This window comes from Callospermophilus lateralis, chromosome 2, assembly GCF_048772815.1.
Source record: "Callospermophilus lateralis isolate mCalLat2 chromosome 2, mCalLat2.hap1, whole genome shotgun sequence".
Classification (NCBI taxonomy): Eukaryota; Metazoa; Chordata; class Mammalia; order Rodentia; family Sciuridae; genus Callospermophilus; species Callospermophilus lateralis.
In genome coordinates, this window is record NC_135306.1 from 8,113,438 (window position 1) to 8,139,946 (window position 26,509).

The 26,509-nt window shown below is 46.6% G+C and overlaps 1 protein-coding gene across 3 annotated transcripts in view; it reads right to left on the reverse strand.

Annotated features, from left to right (window-relative positions):
- Positions 1 to 26,509, reverse strand: part of Ralgps1 (Ral GEF with PH domain and SH3 binding motif 1) — a 247,154-nt gene that overhangs the window by 158,685 nt on the left and 61,960 nt on the right. For all 3 annotated transcript variants that reach the window (XM_076845456.2, XM_076845460.2, XM_076845457.2), the window contains exon 5: positions 91 to 174. In XM_076845456.2, the coding sequence (XP_076701571.1) occupies positions 91 to 174 (84 nt within the window). The remainder of the gene's footprint in view (positions 1 to 90; positions 175 to 26,509) is intronic.

Here is a 26,509-nt window from a genome sequence, read left to right on the forward strand (position 1 = left end):
AAGGTGCCTCGAAGTGAACCCTGGTGGGGCTGCAGCATTTAGGGACAACAGACTGCCTCTGGACAGGCATACACAAGGGCGGTTGCTTACCTGGTTAAACCTCCGGGTGAAGGCCACAACGTTGGGGGCCAGACTGTGTTTCTCCTTCTTACTCCATCCACAACTGGCTAGTTCCTAGAAAGCAGAGAGTCCATTTCAACAGGGATTCTACTTGGGATGCAAAACTCACCACATCAAGTGGGAAGGAGCAGGGAGCTGAAGACCTGGCTACTCTCACCTTCACCAGGTTGGGGAGGAAGGCGGGATCTGTGGGAGAAGGTGTCTGCAGGTGCTGCCAAAGGTGAGGAGGAGATGCAGAATACTTTCCTCCCATAACTTTGGCCCCATTTCCCAAGATTTCTACGTCAAAATATTCTCTTTTATGTTTTTAGTAGTGCATTGTAGTTATGCATAATAGTGGGGTTCACTGTGACATATTCATACATGCAAATAACATAGTTGCTTCATTTCATCCCCTAGTACGCACCTTTCCCTCTCCTCATGGTCTCCTTTCTCTAGTCTACTGGTCTTCCTTATATTTATTTACTTTTTAAAAATTGGTATGTTATATATAAAAAGTAGGGGGGCTGGGGTTGTGGCTCAGATGTAAAGTGCTCACCTAGCATGCGTGAGGCACTGGGTTCGATCCTCAAGACCACATAAAAATAAAATATTGTGTCCATCTATAACTAAAAAACAAATATTTTAAAAAGTAGGATTCATTGTGATATATTCATACATGCATAGAGCATATTTAGTCAATTTCATTTTGCAGTTCCTCTGATACTTGCATTCTAAAATTTATAGCAACATAGTTCACAATAGCCAAGGTATGGAACCACCCTAGATGCCCCTCAAAGGATGAATGGATAAAGAAAATGTGGTATATATACACAGTGGAGTATTACTCAGTCATAAAGAAGGATGAAATTATGTCATTTGCTGGTAAATGGATGGAACTGCAGAGCATCAGGCTAAGTGAAACAAGCCAGTTGAAGAAGTCAAGAGTTGAATGTTTTCTCTCATATGTGGCTTCTCTGGGGCCAAAAGTCCTCTCTTGGTGGGGACACAAACATTTTAACTAGCAAGACTCCTCCTGATGTAGACTGAACCCAGAGCCCCAGGTGAACTTAAAACTGAAATCCAGCTGAGGGCTCGCAGATTTCATTGACCACATGACAGCCTCCATTCCTGAGTCAGGAGAAATCCTAATCCAGGCCCACCAAAACCAGAAGAGCTTCCAGGACTACAGGGGCTTCCTTCCTGAAGTTGGCCCCTCCCACTGTATATGACCAAAGGGACAGAAGGGAAGGTTCCCTTTAGTGTGTTGTTCAGGGGCCTTGTCTCTGCTTTTCCAGCAGGTTTAGCATCATGATTTGAAGAAACAGATTAGCAACATTTTATCTATCAGTAAGGCTGGTTCCTACCTGGAGATAAAAGAAGTAATCTAATGGGGGTTTTAAAAAGGACCAAGGTAAAGCCACTATCCAAAAACCATTCCCAACTTGTGCCCGCCAGAAAACAGAAGAAACGTAGATGCTAGAATTCTCTATCCTGAGTTCCAAGACTTATTTTTTTCCAGCTGCACAGCTGCTTTCTAAAGATTTTTTTAGTGAGAGTCAGTTACCCACCAGCTGGGACACAAGCAGATCAGGAAGTCAGGGCAGTAATGGGAATGGCCATAAAGAAAACCATTGGCTGGGCAATTATGCCTGAGGTGTGGTGCTCATCAAACATATCTCAGGGCCCACAGGTATGCCACAGATAGGAGCCTGTGGAAACTGGCCAGAGTCACTGGGCAGCTCTGGCAACAAGATAGACAAGCTAGGCACGGGAACACATGGGAACCAACCAGGAGGAGCTATCACACACCTCCTCACGGCTGCCTCGCATGTATCACGGCCTTCACAGAAACCACCACAAGAGAATACAACCATCCCAGACCCTGCCAAGTCCTCACACTGCCCCCTCTCAGGCTAGACCCCAGGTAAGAGTAATGACAATGATATTAACTAATGCTACCGCTTAGCAAGAATCCCGTATGTGGCAGGTGCTGGACCAGGCACATCACCTATGTTTTCCATGTGATTCTCACCACATTCATTTTAACAAATGGGGGAAAAGGACTCAGACTTCATGTACACCGTGAGTCCACTTCTCAAAATCAGATGTCTGTCTCTTAGAGATGTACGATTTACCTCTGTTATTTCCTTGTTCTGAACTGTGTATTTGACCTGCCTCTGTTGCATTTACCCACACCATTAAACACACCTGAATTGTTTGCAGGTATATGTTCACCCTCATTTAGTTTATCAGGACAAAGGCCTCTCTCTCCTGTGGATTTCAAAGCCAGAGCTGGAAAGTATGGGTCATGCTCATCAAATATAAAACCCAGCTCCCTACACTGGGTTCAAGTCTGTGGTGTGGCTGTTGCCCAATTTCTGACTGAGAGTGGCCCTCCATATTTTCCTGAAAATTTTAATAAACAGCAGAAGTTGTGCGTGCATGCGTGTGTGTGTGTGTGTGTGTGTGTGTACACACTTAATTCAGAGTCTGTGAACTTACTTCTGTACCATGACAACTTAGAAAGACACCTGTCGACCAGTTAGACCCAGGTCAGATTCTTGCTGTGCATACCCCAGCAGCATGATGCTTATTTTCTTAGAACTCTCATGTTCTCACCTATGGTTTCCAAAGCTGATGCTGGAAAGGATGGACTAAGCTAACTAAATATAAAGGTCACCTCCCCTTCCCAGGGCACACCACAAAACAGCAAGGGCAGCGTTCAGCCTTCGCCCAGCCCACAAGCACCACTGTCTTTATTAACAAGATCTATTATTATTTCTCTGCCTTTGTCACACAGGCAGGAGCCAAGCAGGAACTTTATCCACCTGAGTTTAATGATTTGGAATTTCTAAGACCCTGATTCAAACATGGCCATTTCCCAAGGATTCCCTGAGGAGCCTGGTGCACTAAAGACTGGAGACATCTACAATTAAAACCTCAGCAGCATGAAGCGTTGTGCTGAGAGGTACTGGGGCAAAGGTCTTGGGGCTCAAAGGCCCTGTTCTGGATCCCAGCCCTGCTGCTTGTTTCCTGGGCTTCAGTTTTATCACTGATGAAATGAGGATGCTTAACCCCAGGACTGCAGTAGCTGAGGAAGGTGGTGGCAGGTGGGCACAGGGCCAGGCTGGCCATGGACGCTCACGCAGTGTTGGTTGAATGAATGAGGTCTGAGTGGTCCTCCGTGTTGAAACCTCCCAAATGCAGTGCAGAAAGACTGATCAAGATGTCCGAAGAAATGAGACCATTCTATCTGCACTAATACAAGTTCTGGCCCAACCTTGTTGGCAGTATTCCCCTCTGTGTTTGGCCTTATAGGATTACAAGAGATTCCATCTGTGTGAAGTGGGTCTGGAAAATGTGAAGTAATAGAACAAAACTCTTCCAGTTACTAATGCCTAAAAAAGGTCCATGCTATGGAACTAATGGTACCTATGGTGGGCTGAGGCTGGGAAGGCCTTGGGCTCTACATCCTGGTGAGCAGGAGCTGCCCCAGGCCCGAGCACTTCCCTTCCTGGGGGCACAGTCCCACCCACCTGGGCTGCCCTGCCTCAGAGTTCTGGGCCCTGGCTGCCAGGCTTCTGGGATCTCTCCTCCATCACACAATGTTCCCCAGGTTCACCAGGGAAAACAGAATCTATGAGAAGAAAATTTCTTGCTACTAAACTTAACGATTTTCCCGGCCTCACTCTGGCTTCCCTCCTAGGGCCCACCCCTCCCCCATCCCAGAGGCCCTGTCCATGTCTTTGACCTCCTCCTCTCCAGCGCCCCCTTCCCACGGGCATCTTAGTGATCATCAGCCTCTCCCAGAAGCCACAGGAAAACAGCCTCCCAGGCGCCCCTCTCCTCCAGCTCCTGCTCTTTCTTCTCCTCCAGGGGAAAATTCCTCACACCCCCTTCTCTCTCCCACCCACCTCTCTACCCCTGCTCATCTGAATGTGCTCTTAACGGAGGACAACTTCCTGACTGGAAAACCACAGCCCCTACTCAGGCCCCTCCAGCCCTCTGTGCCCTCTGCCGGGTGCTGGCTCTGCCCTTGCACCCCACGTTCTTCTGCTCATCTTCCCACTTCAAGCCCCCACCTGGGTCTGTCCAGGCTCACTGACTACATTTCACCCTGAATGTCACAGAAATACCCTGGCTTCAGCCATGTGTCTCTGTACCCCAGGTTGCCTTCCTGAGTGCCAGGCTAGGCTACCCAGCTACCTGCAGGCCACACCGCAGCACCCCACACTGCAAAACCAGCAGGCTCAGAACAAAAGGGTATCGATGCAGTTGCCTTAAAAACTCAAACATGAGATTCATGTAAACATTCAAAGGCAAACGCATATCAGAAGTCACGAAGGAAAAATCCCTAACTGGCACAAAAACAGCCCCATCTTAATACCCCCACCTGTGCTCATTCCTAGGTGACAACAGGCATCAACACTGGTCTCTGCTGATCCTGCAAAGCTTCTCCTGCCATGTGACAGGAGGCTTGCCCACCAGCAGTCAGCTCCCTCCAAGAAGGAGCGTCAGCTCTCTGCTTAGTGGTCAGGGAGTCAGAAGCCTTGACGTGGCCGAGGAGGGCCTGACCCTGATGGTGTCTGAAGCCAGTGAGGTCATCCCTGGAAGAGGTGGCCTGGGGAGTGGTGGCACATCCTCCTTGAAGACCCCATGGTATCCAGGCTGCCAAGCCATAGGAAGCTGGCGCCAGCCCACGGTCCCTCCAATGTGGGCTTAATTCTGACCACAGCTTCTCCAAAGCACATTCGTTGGCCGTGTCCACACGCAAACCACATCACATTCAAGAAGAGTCTCTAAATCAGACCTCTGACCACCACCAGCTGGCACCAGCCAATGACACCACGTCACCATTGTGCCTCACGGCAACTTTTCCCTTCCTCTTCCTTCCCACCCTCTGGCAGGGGAAAAACAAAAACATAAGATCGACTTATGAACAATCTTCAGAAGAACTGGTGGGACAATGACAGTCAAAGGAGCTCTAAAAACACCCAGGACAAGGTGGCCACTGAGGCAGTGGGGGACAGAGCCAACCAGGGGTGTCTGACCAAGAAGCAGGCCCAGCCTCTGGGGACAGGGCTTACAACAGGCTCAGGTTAGGAAAGCTTCAGGGCTGATGTGTCCCTCAGGGATGTGCAGGCCTCATCCCAAGGCAGTTGTCCTAGCACAGTGACCTGTTGCCCACACCCCTGCTGTGGAAGTGAGGGAGGAGCAGGAGCTGCTGAGGAAGCCTCCCGCTGGGCCCTGGCAGAGGCTGGCTCTGGGCTCAGGAGGGAGCACTAAGGGCACAAAGGACACAGAAAGAACCCAGCGAGCAGGCTGAGGAGTCAGTCAGATCTGGGACAACCTCCTGGGTTTCACTCAGCCTTTTTGCTGTGACCAAAAGATCTGACAAGAACAATTTTAGACAAGTAAAAGTTTATTTGATGCTCATGGTTTCAGAGGTCTCGGTCCAGAGATGGGGACTCCATTGCTCTGTGCCCAAGGTGAGGCAGAATATCATAACAGAGGGGTGTGGCAGAGGAAAGCAGCTCACGACATGGCAGTCAGGAAACAGAGAGCTCTGCTCACCAGAGATAAAATATAAACCCAAAGGCACACCCCCAGTGACCACCTCCTCCAGCTACGACCCAACTGCCTACAGTTACCATCAGTTAACACATATTGGTAGATTAATGCATGGATCAGGTTATGACTCTCATAATCTAATCATTCACCTCTGAAAGCTCTTGCATTGTCCCCCATGTGAGCTTTTGGGGGACACCTCATATCTAAACCATAATACCATGGCTGGGTGACCTGGGGCCATGAGTTTGCTCCTGTGAAAAAGTGGCACTGATAGCAGTGCTGCCACCTAGGGAGTCAAAAGGGTTAGATGAGCTGACATTTGTAAAGTGCCCGCAACAATGGCTGACACCTCATAAGCACTTTTAATGTGTTTGTTAATATAAAATAGTGCTCACGGGAAAAGGCATCACTGAGCGGGTAGGAGCAGGGCCAAAAATCCAGGCCAGGAGAGCCTGGAGATAGGAGAAGGCACCAGGCTCCAAAGCCTGGGGTGAGGGCCCAAGCCAGCCAGTGGCCTCACGTGTGAAATATGAGCACCTACTGCATGCCAGGAACTGCAGGAGATACTTCTCACACATCATGTAGGTTCATCCTCACAAACCCTGGTGGTAGTTCTCCCATTTCCAAACAAGATAATAAGGAACAAGCTGATGATTCGATTTTTCCAGGCCACAAGAGGCCACTGACAGTAGGGATGGTGGGAGCCATCTTCACCCAAGCCAGGACAAAGCTGTGGTCGCCACTTGGGCTCTAACCAGTGCCAGCCTAGAGGAGAGCTGGGTGGCACGAGGGCCAGACAAGGGCTTCTGAGGGGTCCCACCAGGTCTGAAAAGGGTATGATGCCTCTGGCCGCACAGGCAGGAATAGAAAACAAAAGGATGGTAGGATCCAGAGTGAAGATACCCACCAAGCTCCCGGGAGCCTCCCCAGAGCAGGGAAAAACACAGTCGATACACAGCAATGCCAAGCAGCCCACAGACTCCAGGTAAATACTGAATCATTACCACTGAGTCTACACACAAACGACAACACACCAGTACAACTGCCATCTGATGGATGAGGCTCTGAGCTCAGAGAGACTTGTCACTTGTCTAAGGACACACAGCTAGAGCTGCTAGAACTGAGATCCAAACCCTGGCTTGATTCCAGAATCCAAGCTTGGCCACCAAACAGCTACAGGAAATAAAGGGGCTTCCTGGGTCTTTTCAAACAATAAATGTGCCAGTTTATGGATGCGCTAATTGGGAGGAACATTTGTCTGGCCCTTTTCAGGAGCCCCATCCACTGGGGGACATCCAAGACCACTGGCTGTCCCGTGGGTAAAATCTGAAGTTCTAGCAGATCCTAAGAAAACATGAGTGCTTTTATTAGTATGTATCTCACTGTCAGGACAATTAAATATCCTGTTATGCTATCCACCCTCAATGAGAACATAAATCAAAAATGTGAGAGAGCAAATGTAGTTAGCCTGTGAATAAAAACAGGTTTCAAGAGGGAGAAACGGCTTCTGCCCATCATCTATCCTGTGATAAACCTGAACCACTGCTGTATTAAGTTCAAAATGGGTGACAAGTTCAAATGACACATGATATACACATTTCCTAAGGTCACTCCTGAGACCCCTCTGACAAAGCCCACAAATGAAAACAAATCCAAAATAGCAATGAGAATAGCAGCAGAGGGATGTTACCCTCCAATGAGAGATTTCAATACCGTTCTGGGGATCAGCCTGGTTTCTGACTAACTGGAAGCAGAAAGTCTCAAGCTGGAAAAAGTCATGAGGGAGATATAGAGGTGGTGAATCAGCTGCCCAGGGCACTCAGAGAAGCAGAGGGCAGGGGCCAAAAGCCAGCGAGGTCAGCATGCCCACCCCCAGGAGAAATCAAGGTGAGGGAACTGCAGGCTTCCCTCCTATTGGCATTGGAAGGGCTGTACCCTGTAAGCCTGTCCCACAATGTGGGCATATTGCTGTGTCCTACCTCGGTTACTCAAGAGGAAGGCCAGGAGGGTCAGATCACGAACAATGCCGGGAATGAGTTTAACAGCACAATGAGAGGAAAGACCAAGATAACAGAAAAATTAAGCTTAGAAGGAAAAAAATAATTAAGAAATGAAAATTCTAAAACACATACATACGCTTCTTTTTTTTTTTTTTTTTTTTTTTGGTATCAGGTATTTAAACACAGGGGTGTTCAACCACTGAGCCACATCCCCAGCTGATTTTTTTTTAATTTTATTTTTAATATTTATTTTTTAGGTGTAGATGGACACAACACAATGCCTTTATTTTTATGTGGTGCTGAGGATCGAACCTGGGTCCCGCCCGTGCTAGGCGAGCGCTCTACTGCTGAGCCACAATCCCAGCCCCCCAGCTGATTTTTTATCTTGAGATGGGGTCTCACTAAGTTGCTTAGGGTCTTGCTAAATTGCTGAGGTTGATTTTGAACTTGTGACCCTCCTGCTCAGCCTCCTGAGCTGCTGGGGTTACAGGCATGCACTATGGCGTCTGACACACACACACAATTTCTAATGCACTTTGCTACTATAAGAAAATGAGAAGTGATGGACTAAAAAAAAAATTTTGCAAAGCACATATCTAATAAAAACGAAATACATGTATGAAGATGTGAATTTGGTGTTAACGTATCTTATATATAAACAGAGATATGATAAATTATGGTATAAAGGTGTATTAAGAATTGTAATGCAAAAAAAGATTATATATTATATATATATATATATAATATATAAAGAACAGCTATAACTCAATGATAGGAAAACAAACAACCCAGTTTTTGGGGTTTTGTTTTTTTTGAAAACTTGGACAAAAGCTTTGTTCAGATCCTTTATGAAAGAGAATGCGGTGGGCGAGTAAGCCATGGAATGACGTTAGCAGCATTAGCCCCAAGAAAAAGCAAGTCAAAGCTGCAAGATGCCACCCACACCTATTGCCACAACCTAGAAAAGACACCAGCTGACCTGCCACGGCTGCAAAGGATGCAGCACAGCTGACCTCTCATCTGTCACCCTGGGCATTCAAACTGGCACTGCCATCTGGAAAAGCAGTGTGGCTGTCTCTTATAAGTTAAGCACACACCTACCCTGGGACCTAGCGATCCCACTGGTAGATGTTCACACAATGCAAACCCATGTCCATATAAAACTGTGTGTGCTTGTTTATGGCAGATTTATTTCTATTTCCCAAATTGGAAACAACCCAGATGTCCATCATTTGGTGAGGGAATAGGGGAACTGCGGCACACCCACACAGCTGAGTACTACTCGGCCATGAAAAAAGGAATTAGTATTGCACGTGCTAAAAAAGATGCTTCACTTTCTGCCAAAGGAAAGAAACTAGACACTGAAGTGTTGTATGATTTCATTTACACAACATTCTCAAAAAGGTAAAAACTACAGGAACAAAAATTAGATTAATGGCTGCCAAAGACAGGGTCAGAGGTAAACCAATCTCAAAGGGCAAGAGAAAACTGTGGGAGTGACAACAAGCTCTCATCTGGACTGTGGTGACTGCGGGAGAGCACACACTCTTCAAAACCCACCAAACTGTTCACTAAAAAGTCTGATTCCTACCTGATATAATTAAACTTTAATAACCATGACTTTAAAAGAAAAGGAATTTGCAAGGTGAGTCCCATGCTGACAACTGTGCAAAAAGACCTAAGAACAACTAATCAACCTGGGGAAGGACAAGGTTCCTGGAGTAAGACTCTGGAGAAAGCAGCAGCCATTAAAGATATGTCAGAAATGAAATTACGATAGAAAGCTTGGGAAAGCTTGAGGACTCAGTGAAGGGGAAAGGCGAGAGAGAAAAGGTGATAATAATCTCCAAGAATGCCAAAAAACAAGAATTCCTGCTTGTGTCTATTTAAATTTTGAATATATTTAAATACTACATATTTATTTAAACACATACTTTTTATAAATCCAAGTAGCATAATATGTTTACCATATGCTAAATATTATGTATTTTAATACTCATCTACATTTACATATTACATACATAAATGTGTGTAATATACTCTGTTTCAAGCAACTGATGGATCAAAGAAAATAGAGTACAGTGCTGAAAGGGAGGCCTGGTCCCTAGCATGGCCCAGGGTCCTTAGAGAATGAAATACAGCCCTGGCACACAACTTGGCTCGTCACTGAGTAGGACCTACACAGCCATAAAGACAATGAGTGCTGTTCGTTGGCTTTCCACTTTTAGGTCCACCTAAGGAATCTGTGGTTGCTCCAGGGAATGTCAGAATGTGCAGTTCACTAGCTTAACAATGGGGACATGCAGCTGAGGCAAGGGGCTTAAAGAGGGGAGGGAAACACAGGGAGCAAGCAGCCTAGAGACTGCAGGAAGAGAGGTTTCAGAGCACCAAACAGAATCCCAAATAACCTGGAGGAAAACCCTTTAAAGAGGTTGCCTCTGGGAAGGGCCAGGGCGAGGGATGGAGGCTTTATCTACACACTCTACTATTTGATTATCATGTGCAGGATTGCTTTGAAAAAACTTTTAGTAGATTACATATTACACATAATAAGCCTTCCAAATTAAGTTTTAACAGTTAGTAAATATTCCAAAAATACAAAATTTTTATAAAATCATAACCTGCTTATGATCTGTCATTGTCAATGGTTATAAATATAGTCCATTCTCACGTGACCACTAGATGCTCTATACCTTTCAGTGGAGAAATCATGAGTCCTCCAGAGAGAGTCACTAGGATGGGACAAGGGCACTCAGGGACCATGGTGTGCACAGAAGGCAGGGCTGGCTGAGGGTTCAGGAAGGCTCCCTGGAGGTGGGTGACTGCCGGGAGCGGCACTAACCCTTCCTGGAACAAAAGTAACTGCTCTGAAACACAGAAGGAAAGAGAAGAGGACTGAAGAGAAGGGGAAGGAGGCAAGGAGGGAGGAAGAATGGAAGGGAGGAAGAAGGGGGCCAGCCACGTGCCAGGCCCTACGCCGGGGAGGTCCCAGACATTGAGGAGCTTGGAGTCTGCTCAGGGGGCAGCAGACAGGAAGGCAGAGAAGGACAAGTGCACTTTCCTGCCTGTTCCCTAAGACTGACATCCCAAGACTGTTCTAGCTCTACGCCTCCTGTGTGGCCATCAGTGGGCTGTGTCTCTGGCTCTTTCCTGGGCGATGATGATGGTAGTGGTGGTGGTGGAAAAGAAAGGGTGAGAAGGAAGGATGAGGGAGGAGGGAAGAGGGGAAGAAGGAGCAGCAGTGACTGACGGCTTGTGGAGCACTTCTGCATTCACCTGTTTTCCCAAGTTCAAGTGGATCTTAGGAAATAACAGCAATGAGCACAACAAAGATGCTCTCACATTCATAGCACTCACCTTCTACAGGCTAGGGAGAGGAGTTTGTCAAATAATGATAAATTATTCAAACAGACTTGATCAGGGTGAAGGCAGGGGACATTCAGAGGTTGTCTCAAGGGTCTGCCTGGCAAACCGACCTGGGGTGAAGAAGTGAGGGGCACTCTCTGCAGCTGTGTGGAGGAAGAGGCTCCCAGGCAACAGAAAGTGCATGTGTGAGGCCCAGGTCAGCGTGCCCCCTTGAAGCTGAGAAGAGTCAGGTAGCCAATGGGGCAAGAGCACACAGGCTGGAGAGAGTGGGAGGAGGGGTGCTGGGCAGAACAGGAGCAGGTAAGCATGGGGTTTATTGTTTTATTTTGAGGCCCAAGGGAAAGCAGTGGAGGAATGAGCAGAAGGAGCTCCCCAGGCACACAGTGCTCATGATACTAGCAAGAGCAGCAGTGGCCCCAATCCACAAGCACTCTTCCACTGTCCCAGAAGCCACTTTGGTAACTGTGTGGGATGTTCCCATGTTCTCATGTGACAGCCAGCTTGCTTGCTTGACTGCTCCCTGCAATGCAGGGGATAATCCTGGGCCTCAACACCCCCAGCCCAAGAGAGCAATCCCTTAGTAACTCTGAAACAAATACCTGCAGGAGGCTGAGTGTGGAGAAAGGGAGGAGGCAGGTCCCAGGGAGAAATGGCCTCAGGACCCCTGGCCAGACAAACCACAAGGGCGGGGAGATCTAGTGGGGGCAAAGTCAGGATGTATGCACAAGCTGGAGGATCAGTGAATGAGCAGAAGCAATTCCTCTTTCTCGGTTTTCAGTCTTGTTCCTTTCTATAGAATAACAACTCATTTACAGCCACTACTGTTTCATCAAGTCCTCAAACCTCCATCTGCTTAGAAAACATGTACTAGATTTAGGGTCATAAAGATGATGCAAATTTCCCAAAACATTCCCGTTCCAGCCCTCGTCCTGTGCAACTCTGCACAATCAGAACCAGCTGTCGACACAGGGCAGCAGCCAACTGCGACCCTGCAAACAGTCTCCATCCATGTGAGAGGGAAAAGGCCCCAGTTAGCAGCAGAGAGCCGAGGCCAGGAGCTCAGCCCCACTAGATTAACAAGCCGAAGTGTGGGGCCACACATCCACTGCCACTTTCTACCCGGGACTGCACTCAACTCCCTTGCTCCTTCGAAGTATTGGGAAATTCCCCCCAATGTATCATTTAGACATTCTCTTGAAAGAAGGAAGAAAGAGAGGGAGGGAAGAAGGGAGGAAGGAAAGAGAGAAAGGAAAAACTTTATTTTGTTTGTTTTTAATTAGGGACCTAGTACATGTTTATATAGAAAACCAGAAAAATATAGAATGCTCAATGAAGGAAATTAAATTACCTGATAGCTTAACCCCTAGGAGATGAACCTGGGCCTCAACACCCCCAGCCCAAGAGAGCAATCCCTCAGTAATCTGCATTTTGATTTAAACTAATGACAATAACAAGAGTGACTAATATATTGAGCGCTCCCTAAGTGCTAGGCACAGCACTGACCATTTCATTCCTGGTTATCCACACTCATTGGATTCTCAAAACAGCCCTATGAGACAGGTACCACTGCTGCCCCAGAAGCTTACCTCAAGGAAAGCAGATTGCGGCCAATGCAAGAGCCAGGATTGAACCCAAGTCTATGGATGGGTAAAGCCAGGATCCTCGGCCACAGCACCTCCACCTCCAGGCTGGAGTGTGCATTCATGAGCCGAGATGCGCATTCATGTGCCATCGTGTGTGTTTACGAGCTCTCTCTAAATTGAATTCACACCACATCTGGGATTTTATAATCTACTTTTGTCCTTAATATAGTACAAACGTTTTCTCACATCTGTCCATCCTTCCTTTTCAAAATTCCTGATACCTGCAGGACACCTAGAAACAATTCTTCCTATTCATCTCCTTTTGTCTTTATTCTCGAGTTTTAGGAGAAAATTTTAGCTTGTCTCTTAATTTGCTACTTTGGAGTTTTGCAAAATTTTATTTGCTTCTGTTTTCACTGCAATTTAAGTCTGGTAATATGGTTCTCAGACGACTCTTCTTAATCTTGATCTTCACATACTACAGGGACACCCTGAATATCATGGAAGTATGAAATGAAATTTCTGGAAGCACATGCTTCTAAGAAAGATGTAGGCTCAGATCAATTCTGCACTGGACCAACTGAAACTTTTCTGCACTGATAAAAATGTTAAAAAGCAATAGAAAGAATGAACCCAGGGGCTGGGGTTGTGGCTCAAGTGGTAGAGTGCTCGCCTGGCATGCGTGAGGCACTGGGTTCGATCCTCAGCACCACATAAAAATAAAATAAAGGTATTGTGTCCACCTACAACTAAAAATATATTTAAAAAAGAAAGAAAGAAAGAAAGAATGAATGAACCCAAAGTTTTCAGAGCCACAGAATTTTACCAGGGAGTTATCTGAGTCTTTTAATGAATGCAAAACCCTTCTGCCAAAAATTTATACCAGAGCATGAAAATCAGTGGGGAGAATCTCCAAGCCTACCGGGTTTATCTAAGAAATACAGGATCCAGCTAATGTTAACAATCAAAGAAACACATGTATAATTTAAAGAAAAAGTGATCTGATTCTCTCAATAAACATTGCAAAGTTAATTAGCAAAATGCAATGTTCATGTGCAATTTTAAGAAGTAAAAAAGAATTTCTTAGAAGCTTAATAATGTTTATCTCAAGCCAACAGCTACCACTCCACATCACTAGAGCCAACAACTCAGCTCTGTGGGCCCTGAATTATGTCAGAGATGACAGGTGGCCCAGCCTTTCACTAAGCAACTGCCTTCTCTGAGCGCAGAGAACAGAAAGGGGCCTGAGCCACAGTGGCAGTTCCTCTCAAGTGTTCTGTAGAGCATGGAGAGGCCTGGTCAGAGATTCAAATAGGCCTGGGGCTCCTGGGCATAGGGGGACCTGAAGGAGACATCTGGGGAGGCTGAAGACCAGAAGCAGCAGTCAGGGCACTGAGACAGATGACCAGGGCAAACTCAGATTCCAAAGAGAGAAGCCAGAGGAGACAGGCATGAGGAGAAGGAAAAGGAGGATGTAGATTTTACTATTCCATTTCACAGGTGAGAGAATCAAGGTTCACAGAGATGAGCTAACTGGTGCTGGTCATCAAAGTAGTCAGTGGCAAACACCAGAGCCTGACCTTTGAGTACAAAGGGTCCCTGAGGGAGACTGAGGGGTGCAGTACAGTAACTAGACAAGAGGACCGGGGAGTGGAAGAGAAGAGGGGCTGTAGAAATCAACATTCCTACAGGTGGCATAAGCAGGAGGAGCCACAGGATGAGACCTCATTCATCAAGGTCACAGCTTCACTCAGCATGTCACATCCACAGAGCCTCTGCCCCATGCAGTAACCTGCTTTTTTTTTTTTAAGAGAGAAAGAATTTTTTTTAATATTTATTTTTTAGTTTTCAGTGGATACAACATCTTTATTTTATTTTTATGTGGTGCTGAGGTTATCAAACCCAGCGTCCCACGCATGCCAGGTGAGTGCGCTACCGCTTGAGCCACATTCCCAGCCCCAAGTAACCTGCTTTTTGATCACAAACAGCTTGAAGTCCCTGGACAGAAAAGGACTTCTGGAAACAATGGCAAACTTGACGAATCCCAGCAATGATCGGGACTGACGAATCCCAGTCTCACGGGAACACTGGGCTGCTTTGACATGCCCCGGTGGGGGCCACTGAGGCTGGTGTGTGAGTGGACTATGAAGATGGCTCTTTCAGAAAAGAGCCACTCTCCTCTCCTGAAAGGCTAAAAGGGAAAGTCAGCCTTTCAGATACTTGATCTCTAAAGGGACACATATTTAAAAGTGTGCAGAAACCTGTCAGACACTAGAGCTGCCAGCCTCCCATGCTGTGAGACCACTGTAAGCAGGGAACCCATGGCTTCCTTCCCAGCCTCAGGCCCAGCCTGCTCTCTGCTCTACCCACAACCTGCCTGCGTGGCAAGAGGGGTGGGGCAATGAAGGAGCGAGTCTTCCCTTCCAGTAGGGAGACCAGGCCAATGACTATGAGTACATTCCTAAACATGGGATAAGTTGAGAGCATGATCAGAGATTGACAGGGTCGGGTGGGAGGAGGCAAGCATGTCAGGCAGAGGGCAGCAAGTGTGCAGGCCTGAAGGGCTCAAGCTGGAAGGAGGCCAGTGGAGGAGATGCAGAGAAGTGCATGGGGAGGGCACAGAGGAGGGTCAGGAGGACAGGACCAGCTCTCGGAGACCTGCACATCTTAGAGATTTGGGGCTGATCCCAAGGGGAAGCAACTGGAAATTTTGAGCAGGCTCAGTGATGTGGACAGACACTTTTAAACCACAGGATGGGAGTGGGGGGCGTTAGGGAACAGACGTGTGAGGAAACACCCACTGAGAGGGAAGTGCTAAAGCTAGAGGGAGGAAGGAGGGCAGTCTGGACTGGGAAGCAGCACTGGACACGGGCTGGGGACATCCTGGGTGCAGACAGTGTGGGAGAAGACAGACGCTATGATTCTGACCTGACAGGGTGGACAGACTGCCATGGCAGGGACAGAGCTGGGTGAATTCTTAGGAAGCACCACAGGTTTGCTCTGGGGCACGCTGGGGCAGTGGGGCCTGTAGGTCTTTGCTGCCTGCCCAGCTCCTTGAAGGAAGCACAGCTCCCCAAGGACCCACTGGCTTGCTCAACACAGCATCCCAGACTCCACTGTGGCCCACCCTAGCCCCAGTCTTATTGTCTACGTGCCTTCACCTACCCTTTGCTCTGGCCGCACTTGCCTGCTCACTGGTCCTCCAACAAGGCCACTTCCTTCCCCGTGGCCTCACCTGTGTTCAAGCTACTCCCTCTACCTGGAATGCTCTTCCTTTCCATCTCGGGTCCAAATTACACCAGTGCTCTAGGCCGTGAACAAATGGGACCCCCACCAGGATGCTCTGTCTGTTGCCCCTACTAGAAGTATGGCCTCTCTTCCCACACATCCCCTTGTAATCAGTTAGGTAAACATCTTACCTTTCCTGCTAGAACAGGGGTTCCTCATTTATTCTTGAGTTCTCTGAAACACCAGGCAGTGAGCCTTGCATATGGTGTGTGGCTGACCAATATGTGCTGACTGTGTTACAGGCGTGGGACCCACCACCCCAAGCAGGCCCCAGTGGTGCCCAAGAAACCATGCTAAGATTGTGCAGAGGACTTCTCCTCTAATTACACTCAGATGGCTAACTCTGATCTGAGACCTCAGACATCTAGCCCCAAGCTTGTTGGCTTCCTCCAGATGCCACTCAGACTTGGCTGTTTTGAATCCTGACTTCAGCATGTCTGTAGCCAAAATTGCTCCACCCTGCTCTGACCACCTCCATTTCAGAGGAGTAACTAGCATGGAGGTTCCCACTGCCTCGGTCACCTGACAGGTCACGGGCGGTGGGGGGGGGGGGGTCTGAAATGGAAAATGGGGGGTGCAGGGTGGCGGCTGGTGAGAGCCTGGGCCTGAGTGCCCTGGGCCTCAGAGGAGAGAGAAGGTAGAGAAATGGGGCTGCTCTTGTAAGCAGGACAGGCTCAGGGACAGACGGGGCAAACTCTACTGTACAAGGAAGAATCTGGGCATGATGTCCTGAGATTCCCCCTCCAAAAAGTTTATCTATAATGCAGAAGGGAAAAAACAAATAAGAGATCACAGCTCATTTTATGGTGGGATTTATCCAGGAACCCATATTTTCCACTGAAGGAAAAACCAGTCTGAGTTTAAAGATTCAAACCTTCAATATCTCTACTCCAGCCGTAAACGGAAGCTTTGCTTTAAACTTTCACGTCCCAGGAGGGTCAGGACTTCGGCACCCTCCCCACCTTGCAGTTGGGCCCTGCCGGCAGCCTGTCTAGTCAGAAAGTAAACAACACAGGCTATTTGTAATGACAGGTAAACACTAATGAATTTGGGAGCATGTCTGGTGCTTGCTTTTATGGATCATAAAATCACCTGGCTTCTTCTTGCCCCATGCTGACATGCCAATGAGGCCACCCCAAGTATTTATAGGCAGGCGGGCTTTGCCAGGACCACTCTGCAAGAGGGAGGCTAGGGGACAGGGGCAGCCTGTTAACCTTCCCATTACATACAAACCCATTCAATCCTCTGGCATTGCAAAAGTATTTATTTTTTAAACACCTTGGGGTGAGAGAGAGAGTTAACTTAACTTTCTCAACTGAGCACAATTACAAACTGACAGAAGGTACCCAAATGGTCTTTTACATATCAGCCCGATATAAACAAAGGGCTTAAAATGCAATTTTTCTAATTAGACATACAATTTGTTTAATTCACCCAGAGGAAGTGTACCCCCAGTCTACACTGAGACACATCCCGAGCCACCAAGGCAGACTCCTCACTGACAAGCCAAGGCAGCACCCTGTCCTGGCCCTGCTGCCATGACCACCTAGGAGGAAGTGACCATGGTGGCTCTGGGCCTCCTTCCACCTCTGAGGAGGTCTGGGAGCCTCCGCAGAACCCAGATGAGCCAGACTGGCCACAGGCTCCCTGGGACCCACCAAAGGCCGACTTTCATCCCACAGGAGTCAGTATGTTGGAGCCCCAGGAAGAGCTACAGAAATGCAGAATGGGCCTCTACAGAGGAGCTAGGAAAAGCTCACCTCCTAACAGCCACGTGTCCCCAAGGCTGACCAAGACATGTAAAACCAAGGTTAATAGCTTTAGTCGTCCCAGTTAACCTGGGGGGCCCTCACTCTTGAACCCACAACTCTGCAGGCTCCTGGCCACCAGCCCAGTTGCCACCTTCCCAGCCTCCACACAGCGGCCTGCACAACAGGAATGTGAAAGGACTGATGAGAGTAGATGGGGCTCTCAAAGCCAGAGGTCCCCATCAGGCAAGTGCCATGTTGAAGAATGCTAGCTCCTAGTACGGGCCCTGGGGAGTGCAGTGTGGCCAGGCTCTTGAGCCTTTCCTCCTCTGGGACATGCGACTCACCTTGACACTCTCCCAAGGTGGTATACAGGCAGCCATTCTGAATGACACAAGCCTGACCCCCACCAGGGGTCAACTGTTCTGTGTATGAGAATTTGAAGTCCAGGTAGAGGACTCTAGGGCAGCTCTCTTCTGTCCCCTTTGCAAACCAGGGGGTCAGAGGAAGCCAGGAAATGCAGGAGAAAAAGGGATAAGGAAGGAGAGAGCAGAGGGAGATGAAGGACCAGAGTCTGGCCAGGCATCCAAGCCCTGGTTCCAGCATCTGCCCACCTCCAGCTTCCACGAGACACCCCACAAGGCCAACAGCAGACTCCCCTTTGGGCCAAGCTGGCTTGGGCTGTTTGCATTCCTTGAAACTAAAACCATCCTGCCTCACCGACTCCCACTGCTCTATACTCAGGCCTTCAGCCTGAGAGGCCTCAGTGGAGGGAAGGGCAGGCCTTGGGAAACTCCTCTCTCAGGGAAACAAAGCAAACGGGGACCAGGAATCTCTCCTTGGAAGATGGAGAGCAGAAGCCAGGACCATAGCCCAGGGACATGGCTTCTGCCTCTGAGGGATTCTAGAATCCATCAATATTCCTGGGGTGCAGCTTTGCTTCCTGCTTCCCTGCAGAGGGGTTCAACAAACCCAGGGCTCCGAGACAACCTCCAGGGAGGTAGAATGGGCAGAGGAAACCAGTATCCCATCCCACAGCTACACAAGGGACTTTTTTTCCAGGTTGTAAAGTGGATGGCAGTAGCTTTAAAAAAGAGAAAAACAGGTCTGGATATTTAGGCTCAGGGACTCAGAGAAGTGAAGCAAACTGCCCAAGGCCATAGAGTAGCAGGTGGCAAGGCCCAGATTTCTATGTCATAACCCAAAATCTATGTTCACAACCCCTTCAGTAGGTCTCAGCAGCTGAGGTCTTTTCCAAGGACCTAGATCAAAGAAACAATCCAAAGCATTTATGACCATTAATAATAAAAATAATAAACTCAGCCTCTAGAAGGGGGCTATTTACACCCACAACCTTCAGTGAAGGGTAGTCCTGTTAGCTGGGAGGTGCTCTGTCCTACTGTCTTCCGTGAGGGATTTGAGGTTGCAGCCTGGGCAGTGGGTGCTGGGGAACCTGTGCTGCTGTGCATGGTGAAGGAAATGGGTGGTCTCAGGGAAATCCAGAATGAAGAAGAGGGGAAGCTGGAAGAAGCTGGGACAGGCTAAGGGGTCACAATGATATGGCATGTGGTGGGTGTTTCAGAAACAGTGATGCCTACGGTGTCTACTGAAACTATTCTTATGGCTCCACATTTCCCTTTCATGATGTCTGTGGGGCTCCCCAGTGCTTTCATGGCAGATTTCCTGGGGATGAGCTTCCAGGTGTCTCTGCATCACTGTGCAGAAATGGTCTATGTGATAGTAGCAAGTCTCCAGGAACTTGCTGGGACCTAGACAGCAAGCTCTAGCCTTCCAACTTGGGACTGGGATTTAGAGCTGTCTCCATACATCTCAGAGAGACTTCTAGGTGACAGTAACCATAACACTTAAGGGAAGAAGAGAGGAGAAAGGAAGGAACATGAGTGATTAGGTCTGGGCTGGAGTGTGAGGTAAGAATTTAAATTCATTGTCACAGGAATCCTCTCACATTCCTAAGAAGCAGTCACTATTATCATCACCATCTTATAGATGAGCTAACAAAGATTACAGGTGTCACACAGCCTACCCAGATTGAGACCCTGAGTTTGTGGTGGAGCAGAATTTCAAACCCAGCTCTGTCTGAATCATAATGCATGCTATTAACCAAGGTGTCACACAGTGTCCCCAAAGAGAAAGCAGAAGTGCCCTGGTTCGCCTTCTTCATTTCTGGAAGTTCTGGGAATCAGGGGACCTAGCCAAGATATACACCTTCACTCCATGCCAGCTGGTTATCTCCAGCACCTCCTCTTTCCAGGCTACTCCTGCCCAGGTTTTTCCTTCCCAGGTCCCACTGGGTCCCAATTCTCAGAGATACCTGGGCCACTTCCAAGGCTTCAGTGGTAAGTTGGCTCCCAAGGTCCCTTCTCAGGGCCAGGGACGGCCACTTCTAAAACCCCAGAGTTCTGCAGGAAAGCATGCAGAGTAGTCCCACAAAACAGTCCAACCCATTCTACTCTATATGGAGAGCCATGCTCCTGATGCTGGATATCTCGTGCACATGTCTGACAGGTAACTCAAGGTCAGCGAGTGCAAAACCCAGCTCTGCATGCACCCTGCCCTGCCCTCACATCAGCAGCAGCTTTTCTTGACCAGTCACCCCACTGCCCAGGCCAGAAATTTTGGGATATTCTTGACTCTTCAGTCTCTCCCAGAATCAACCTAGCACCCAGGGTGCCCTGCACCTATGTGGGTCACCCTGTTCCACAGTCTTGTCCTTGCATAGATCACTACATCATCTTTGACCTAGACCAGGCTGCCTCTGACCTGCCGAGCCCATGGGCCAATCTGCACAGACAAGCTGAGCAAGCCTTGTAAGCAAGGGCAACCTCCTCTCTGTCTCTTACCCGCAACATCTAAAACCCTTCAGTCTCTGCATGCTGTCAGGTTCAGGACCAAACCACCTGCCCTGGCACACAAGTCTCAGCTCCACTCCTGACTGGCTTCCAGCTCAGTGAGATGATCCAGCCACACTGAGATGCTTTCGCTAGGCTCATCCTCCTCCTAGTTTTGCTCACTCTCACCTCAGGCCTTGGTACACACTGCCCCTCTCTGCCTGAAACACCCACCTCTCCCCATTCACCTGTCAGTACCACCCCGTCCTCAAGTCTTGGCCCCACTATTCAGACAAGCACTCCTGAACCCCCACCACCACCACCCCAGGTGAGGTGGGATGCTCCCTTTACGTTATTCCACAGCAGGTGGAATTCTCATCACCAACCTCACCTTCCTTCTTGTGTCCTCATCACCAACCTCACCTTCCTTCTTGTGTCCTCATCACCAACCTCACCTTCCTTCCTGTGTCCTCACCCAGAGACCATGAGCAATGTGCAGGGACAGGACTTCACAGTCTACTTGTCCACCTCTGCTGCCCAGTTTCCAAGTAAGCACGGGCCACAGAGTTGCAGAATAACCAACTGCTGAATGAGTGTCATCCTGTATCAACTGGCAGGAGTCAAAATGTTTTGAAAAAGGAAGTTTTCCAGATAGTAGAGGTTTAACTCTTTAAGTACACCAGCTTTTTATTCAGTGAGTCAAGAAAAATTTACAGAACAGGGGCTGAGGCTATAGCTCAGTGGTAAAGTGCTTGCCTCCTATGTGTAAGGCGCTGGGTTCAACCCTCAGCACCACGTAAAAATAAATAAAGATACTATGTGTTCATCTACAACTAAATAAATATTTTAAAAAAAGAAAATTTACAGAACAAATACTATGTGTCTGGCATCATGCCACAGACACACTGGATGTGGTCTCAGGAGTCTTTGGGATCTGTTTCCGTCAGCTTTTTCACTGCTGTGACTAAAAGACTTGACCAGAACAATTATAGAGGAGGAAAGTTTATTTGAGGGCTCACAGTTTCAGAGGTCTGAGTCCCTAGATAGCCAGATCCATTCCTTGGGACCTGAGGTGAGGCAGAACAACATGGTGGAAGAGTATCTTAGAGGAAAGCAGCTCACATGATGATCAGAAAGCAGAGAGAGACTCCACCTGCCAGACACGAAATATATTACCCAGAGGCACACCCCCAGGGACCCACCTCCTCCAGCCACACCCTCGATGTCTTCGGTTATCATTCAATAATACTATCAGGGGATTAATTCACTGATTGTGTTAAGACTCTCATAACCCAATAATTTCTCCTCAAAATCTTGCATTGTTTCACACATGAGCTTTTGGGGGGCACCCCACATCCAACCATAACAGGATCTAATGAAAGCTATGTATAAAATATGACTAACAAAGGCACATAAAATTTTGTACGTAATTTATCTCTTTTTTTAATATTTATTTTTTAGTTTGCGGTGGACACAACATCTTTTTTGTATGTGGTGCTGAGGCTCGAACCCGGGCCGCACACATGCCAGGCGAGCGCGCTACCACTTGAGCCACATCCCCAGCCCCATAATTTATCTTAATGTTAAATTTAAACGGAAACCCTCGCCACCAGTGAAACTCCACCACAAGAATAGTATCCTAATTAGAATTAGTTATATTCCAAGTATGTATATGTCAAAATACAGTCTACTGTCATATATATTTTAAAAGAACAAATAAAAATATATGTATACTGTGAAAAATAAATGAAAACCCTTTTCAGAAATTATTTTGCCCCCCTCCCTTTTTCTTCCATGCACAAATATTAGTATAAATTTCCTGAAAAGAATCAAAAGACATCTGTAACAATAAAATCAACATGAGAACTATAATGTGGAGCATGATGCAATCTGGTGTGACAGAAAATTGCAGGGGTGAAATGTGGACCCTGGAAATAGGCCATCTAGCTTTGTATCTGACCCCCACTGACCAGCCCAATGACCACAGGTAGTATGGCTAACTTCTTTGGGCCTCAGTCTTCTCATTCAAAATGAGTGTAACAAAATTGCCTACCTTCTATGGGTGTTATAAATATTCAACAGACTGAATCATGTGAAGTTATTAGAATAGGGCCTGTCATAGAGTGAACACTCAAAACAGTGACAGTGATTTTTATTATTGAATATAAAGTTGGAAGGGTGAGACACTCCTTGACACAACACATTTGACACCAACACCCTGACATTCAGTTAACCTGATGTTTTTCTTTAGATCCCAACAAATGGATGAAACCCTGAGTCCAAAGAAAGGCAGTGGCCTACCAAGCCAATACTCCCAAACCCATGGCCAGAGCTAGTGAGGGTGGAGGCCAGGGAAGAACATCCTGCCCTGAGAGTGTCAGGCTGAAGCAGTACCACATCATTTTCCTTATTCTCAAGTCCTTGAGGAGAGCAGCATCAAGGTCTCCTTCCCAGTGGCCTGTCCCCAAGGAAGGGCTGGGGATCTGCTCTCCCTCTGCACGTCTCATGCAGCAGAAGCAGCCTTCAAAAGAGGAGTGTGCTTCTGGATCTTGGCAGATTTCCGTGGCCACAGAAGCAGAACTCTGCCACTCCCAAGCAGCACAAAGCTTCCAGAAACAGAAAGTCAGCAGACTTGTCCCCCCAACCCAGTCTCCTCTTCCAGAGGACAGCATGGCCCCAAGTGCCCATTTTCCAGCAATGTCTATAATAGTGAATTGAAAGGTTTACCTCACTCACTTGGCCAAAAATAGCTGGTAGGTAAGCCAAGCCATGAATGAATTCCTCTTTCTCTATTTTGTGGGTTTTCCTTTCCTTTCAAAGAAAAAAAAGTAGGACTTCAGTCTGAAGTTCAGGCAAGTACTTCAAGGCTTGTTCTTTGGAGAGCCAGTAAAGCCCTCTCCAAAGCAGCTGAGGCAGTTCTCTGTTCTGCTCCATTTCCTAACAAAGCCTGGGAGGTGGCAGTCAGGGCCCAGCTCTGGCGAGGCTGTGGACTTCTAAGCAGGCCGTCTAGAGTCCGAAGTCCTGCCATCAGTGCATGCTGGCACCTGAGGCCCAGCCATGGTGGCAGGTGGGCCTTCTTGTTCACCAAAGCTGCAGTTCCAGATGTGTTTCCAGACAAAGCGATGCTTCCTCTCTACCAAGAGCCTCAACATTTCTTTCAGTAGAAATTTCATTTGGCACAGAAACTGTTGGCCATTTTGAAGACTTTGAAATTTGCAAAGGGGTCTGCAACATAACAATTCTTCCTAGACATTGACAATATGCAGGCAGTAGATACCAGCAGAAGCTGCATGCACCAAGACAGTCAATTAGCAGTTCATGTAATGAGCTTCCAGGGAAATGGCACTGTTGCCAGTTCTTCCCATGACCTGCCTCAGAATACCAGAGATAGGCAAGCTATTCTAGAAATTACTTCATTTGATACAGGGACTGCTTCCAGCTCCTTCTTCTGTGCTAAGACACCACTCAGCCCAGTCAGTCCAGTTTTGCGGCTTCTCCAAGCTCTCACCTATCAGAGCGACTTCTTTTCTTGGAAATACAATAAGCACCTTTGAAGGGTATTCTAAAGCAGGCTTCTAGTTTGAGGTAGATCAGTTTTAGAAAATTCCCAGCCTTTCCAAGTCAAGCCTTCTTCTCACGAATCAGGTCTCCTTTCCTCTATGAATCTTTGAGACATAGGTGCTCTCTCCTCTTTGCAAGTGCCACACAGTCATTGATAGAAATTCCATCATTGCAGCCTCAATGTCTGGTTACAGAAGCTGACTTACAGCCGGCAGGGATGTAAGCACAACACATGAGTATGGTCATAGTAAGATGTCCTTTTACAAACCCTCCCAAAAGGAACTGTTCTAGTCACTATCATGGCTGACATCACAGGAGAGGACAATGAAAATGTCACCACCCAGACATGTGTGAACCTCAGACCATCCTGTACTCTTCTGGAGTAGAATGATACTTCAATGTAACTGGAGGAAAATAATTTCTTTACCAGAAGATAAATTTCAAAATAAAGAAAGAAGCTTTTAATTCTAGGACAAAGTAACTGGGATTAGAATAACTATAAAATTTGGAAAAAGTAACTTCAATAGCAACAAAAATGTAGCCAGACAGCAACCAAAGCAGACAGGATTTGAGCACCCCAGGCGCTGAGGATAGGAAAGCTCAGCGGGTGAGCCCTCCACTCTCAAGGGATGGCAAAGACTAGGAGCAACCAGCACTCACGCTCTGCTGAAGGGGATGTGAATGGTATGACCACTTTGGAAACAGTTTGGCATCATCTATTAAAGCTGAAAAACACAACAAAAGCTCCCTAAAAACCAGATGACCTGAATAGCGATTTCTCTTTTAGAGAAATAACTGAAATATATAATAACCTTTTTATATCACTAAAAAAAAAAAAAAACCCAGATAATCCAAATAGCAGTTTCTCTGTCAGAGAAGTTGACTTTCCACAGTGGGACAGCTATTATCCTCCTTGGGACTCACCCCAAAACTTATGTGTACATAAAAACCTGCACATAGAGATTTCTAAAATCCTTATTCATAATTACCCAAACTTGATATTGATAGCATCCAAGATGTTCCTTGGTGAATGAACACATAAACCATGGTATATCTTGACAATGAAATATTATTATTCAGCACTAAAAGGAAGTAAGTATCATACCACAAAAAGACACAGAGGAAACTTAAATGCATATTACTAAGAAAAGAAACCAGTACAAAAAGACCACAAAAGGTATGATTCCAAACTTTATGATATCCTGGGAACAGGAAAACTATGAGACAATAAAACTATCAGTGGTTTCCAGGGGTTTGGGGAGAGGAAAGGAAAGGTGGAGCCAAGGAATTTTTAAGAAAGTCAAACTATTCTGTAGGACACTATAATGGTCCATACATGACACACTCTTGTCAAAATCAATAGAAAGTACAGCACCAAGAGTAAACCCTCATGTAAGTGTCAATTAATTGATTGTAGCAAACATAATGCTAGGGTGAGGAAGTTGATAGGAGGAAATGCTCTGGGGGAGGTTGCAAGGAATATAGGGGAACTCCTTGCACTCAATTTTGCTATGAACCCAAAATTATTCTTAAAAATAAAGCCTACTTAAAAGAAAAAAAAAATAACAAACTTTCCACAAAAAAAAAAAAAAATCCATGTTCTGGTAGTTCTAACTTGTGAAATCCAGAAAATATTTAAGAAAGAAATCACACTAATTCTACATAATAAACTGAAATTCTATATGGAAAACTAAAAAAGACTGATTCTCAACTCATTTTATGAATTCCACTTTACATTGATACCAAAACCAGATAAAGACATTAAAAGAAAAGAAAATGCACTCTGTGTATGTTAATATGTCAAAATATACTCTGTTGTCATGTATATCAAAGAAGAACAAATAAAAAATGTAATAAAAGAAAAAAAGACAAATATTCCTTATCATGAACATAAATACAAAAATTCTAACCAAAATTTTAGCAAATCAAATTCAACAATATACAAAAAGGAGTCTATATCATAACAAAATGAGACTTACATAGAAATGCAAGGTTGGTTTAATATATTTTTTTAAATCCATCAATGTAATCGTTCATAGTAAGAGACTAAAGAAAACAACCTGATTATCTCAATAGATGTATAAATACATTTGATAAAACCCAATATCCACCCCAGATAAAAATCCCAGAAAATCAGAAATACAAGGAAATAACCTCAACTTAATAAAAGGCATCTATGAAATGCCTACAGCTAACAGCTACCATAATGCTTAATGGTGAAAGATTCTTCCTTTAAAATCAAAAACAAAGACATCTGCTCTTATGTCACTTCAACTCAACTTTATACTAGAGGCTATAGTCAGTGCAATAAGACAAAAAAGAGATAAAAACATTCATTTCAGAAAGAAAGAAATGATAGTTACTATTCATAGAGATATCATCTGTTAAGAAAAATCTTAGGTAATCTATTCCCCCTCTCCCCTCCCCCCCCAAAAAAAAAA